The 2,969-nt window shown below is 34.7% G+C and overlaps 1 protein-coding gene across 1 annotated transcript in view; it reads left to right on the top strand.

Moving 5' to 3' along the window:
• LOC115230046 (neuronal acetylcholine receptor subunit alpha-9-like) overlaps nt 1–2,698 on the top strand; it is a 23,397-nt gene extending 20,699 nt beyond the window's left edge. The window contains exons 5-6 of the mRNA XM_029800282.2: nt 1,807–2,074; nt 2,651–2,698. Of these exons, the coding sequence (XP_029656142.1) occupies nt 1,807–2,074; nt 2,651–2,698 (316 nt within the window). The remainder of the gene's footprint in view (nt 1–1,806; nt 2,075–2,650) is intronic.
• Nucleotides 2,699–2,969: the final 271 nt, after the last annotated feature.

A 2,969-nucleotide genomic window follows, 5' to 3' on the forward strand; every position in this document is an offset into this window, starting at 1 on the left:
AAAGCGACGACATTCTTGAAGAGACCTTAGGCCTCGAAGAAGATCAGCTAGTCGCTCTTTTCCGGAGAACTTTCGGCGAACCATCATGAAGATCGCCCCACCGCCTTCCTTTAACCGGGAAGGAAAGGCTACCTGATGACCATGGCGAAAAAGGTTGTATGGTGGACGAGATTAAAGGGGCTGAAAACAAACACTTTTCTCTTTGGCCAATTCCTGATCAACGGAGTATTTTTGTTTTCTTTTTGCTGCTCAGTAGCGTTGATTGTCTACTGATTTCATTAAGAATCGACAGATCTTTTCTTATTTTTTGTATTTTGTTTTGGATGTTATTTATCCACAGGGTTTATTTGGCTGGTGGTACTCTTGTTTGGACGGGTTTGAGTGAGTATCCAGCTTCTTTTGTGGCTGCAGTGGCTGCTGCGTATACTAAGTTATTTAGCTCAGTGATATCGCTTTTTGTTTCAGTGGCTATTAGTTCCGTGACGGCTAGGTTAATGCTGTTTATAATTGGTGTTGTTTCGTCTATTTTGATTTTTGGGAGGTATGGTAGGTGGTCCATTTTGAGCTTTGTGGTTTTCAGTTCTTTGATTATTCTACTTTTTATTATTATTATTATTATTATTATTATTATTATTATTATTATTATTATTATTATTATTATTATTATTATTATTATCATGATCATCATCATCATCATCATCATCATTATCATTATTATCATTATTATCATTATTATCATTATTATTATTATTATCATTATTATTGAGTGAGAGAGCAGTTCATGCCATCAAAGTGACACTGGGGTAAAATATACGAAGCCCAATATACCCATCATGACTACCCGTCTGATAAAGGTACACCAGGCACATGCATCACAACCATATGTGCGCGACATGGTGATCTCATATCAAGATAAACAGCACATGACCTTGCAGGTGGGGCCCAGTTAGAATTTTCTTCAGGTTGAGTAGCCCATCCCGCTCAAACGGTCCCTGAATAAGGGTTGTTTAAGGATGTTGAAAGAACCACCCATGTTTCCAGAGGTGAACTATTCAAACCCCAAAGAATCCCTCTCAACACATGGCTATGATGCTCCCCCACTACTTCTGCTCATGATCAGAGATGCACATATCGTCAGCCACTAAGGGACATGCTCAACTGGTTAAGGTCAAACAACTGACAAGCAAATCTGTGGTATTGAGCAGAATATTTGCTGTAGCCCATCTTTTATACCAAGACAAAACAATGTATCATTATTATTATTATTATTATTATTATCATTATTATTATTATTATTGTTATTGTTATTGTTATTGTTGTTGTTGTTGTTGTTGTTATTGTTATTATTATTATTATTATTATTATTATTGTTATTATTATTATTATTATCATCATCATTATCATTATCATTATCATTATTATCATTATTATCATTATTATCATTTTTATCATTATTATCATTATTATTATTATTATTATTATCATTATTATTATTATTATTATCATTATTATTATTATCATTATTATTATTATTATCCTTATTATTATTATTATCATTATTATTATTATCATTATTATTATTATTATCCTTATTATTATTATTATCATTATTATTAATATTATTATTATTATTATCATTATTATTATTATTATTATCATTATTATCATTATTATTATTATTATTATTAATATTACTATTACTACTACTACTACAACTACTACTACTACTACTACTACTACTACTACTACTACTTACTACTACTATTATTATTATTATTATTATTATTATTATTATTATTCCTACAGTGTAGATCACATAGATGTTCCGGACATGAACGAACAAGCGCATATTTGGACGGGTGGTAGCGTGTCAGACTACAACCGAATGTCTTTCACAGCTGCCTGTGAAATCGATTTGAAACGATTCCCATTTGATACACAGACTTGTGAATTGGTCTTCGGATCCTGGTTGTTCAGCGGTGATTTTGTGAACCTTACGACGAGATTTGATAATCCTTATATATATCACGAGAGAGGTTTCAGCAAGTGGCATATCGAGAGTGCAAAAGCCAAAGTAAGGAAAGACAACTCTTTATGTTTATTCTGTTATTCTTTTACTTGTGTCGGTCATTTGAATGCGGTCATGCTGGAGCACCGCCTTGAAGGGTTTTTTTTTAGTCAAACAAATTGACGCAAGGTCTTTATTCTTTGTAACCATAGTACTTATTCTATTGGTCGCTTTTGACGAACCGCTAATTTACAGGAACATAAACACACCAACTTTGGTTGTCAAGCGATGGCAGGGGACAAACACTGGCACATACAAACATACACACACATATATACGACAGGCTTCTTTCAGTTTCCGTCTACCAAATCCACTCACAAGGCTTTGGTGTGCTCGAGGCTATAGTTAGAAGACACTTGCCCAAGGTGCCACACTGTGGGACTGAACCTGCAACTATGTGGTTAAGAAGCAAGATTTTTACCACACAGCCACGCCTGGACCTTTATTTATTTGATTTTTTTTTGTTTTTGAAGGTCTTCGGGAAAACAAATGTCTGGCATTACTTGTTCCAGCACTTTACGCTCTGATTTCAAATCGCACCGTGATCAGTGTTGTTGTTCTCATCCTCCTCTTCATTTTTAGGATTCTGCTGCCTTGTCAAAAGCTGGACAAAAATGGCAAGACAAGTGAGACTGAATGTATCAACTCTGAGAATATGCTTTCTCCTAAGCAGGAGGAAAGAAATTGGAAGAGGGCACCTTCTTATGCCTTGGGGATAGCAGAGTAACCCGAGACTTGTGCGTGAGGTTTACCCCCAATTACCCCAAGTGGACTGCTACCTATTGGGAGATTCTAATTATTAATTATTCATTTTTCTAATTTCTATTTCTATTTCTTCCCCTTTTCGTCCATTGTCTTTTCCGGTTATGTTGGTACCAAGCACCCGTAACCTCATATCCAT

Source organism: Octopus sinensis, unplaced genomic scaffold (genome assembly GCF_006345805.1).
Source record: "Octopus sinensis unplaced genomic scaffold, ASM634580v1 Contig14191, whole genome shotgun sequence".
Classification (NCBI taxonomy): Eukaryota; Metazoa; Mollusca; class Cephalopoda; order Octopoda; family Octopodidae; genus Octopus; species Octopus sinensis.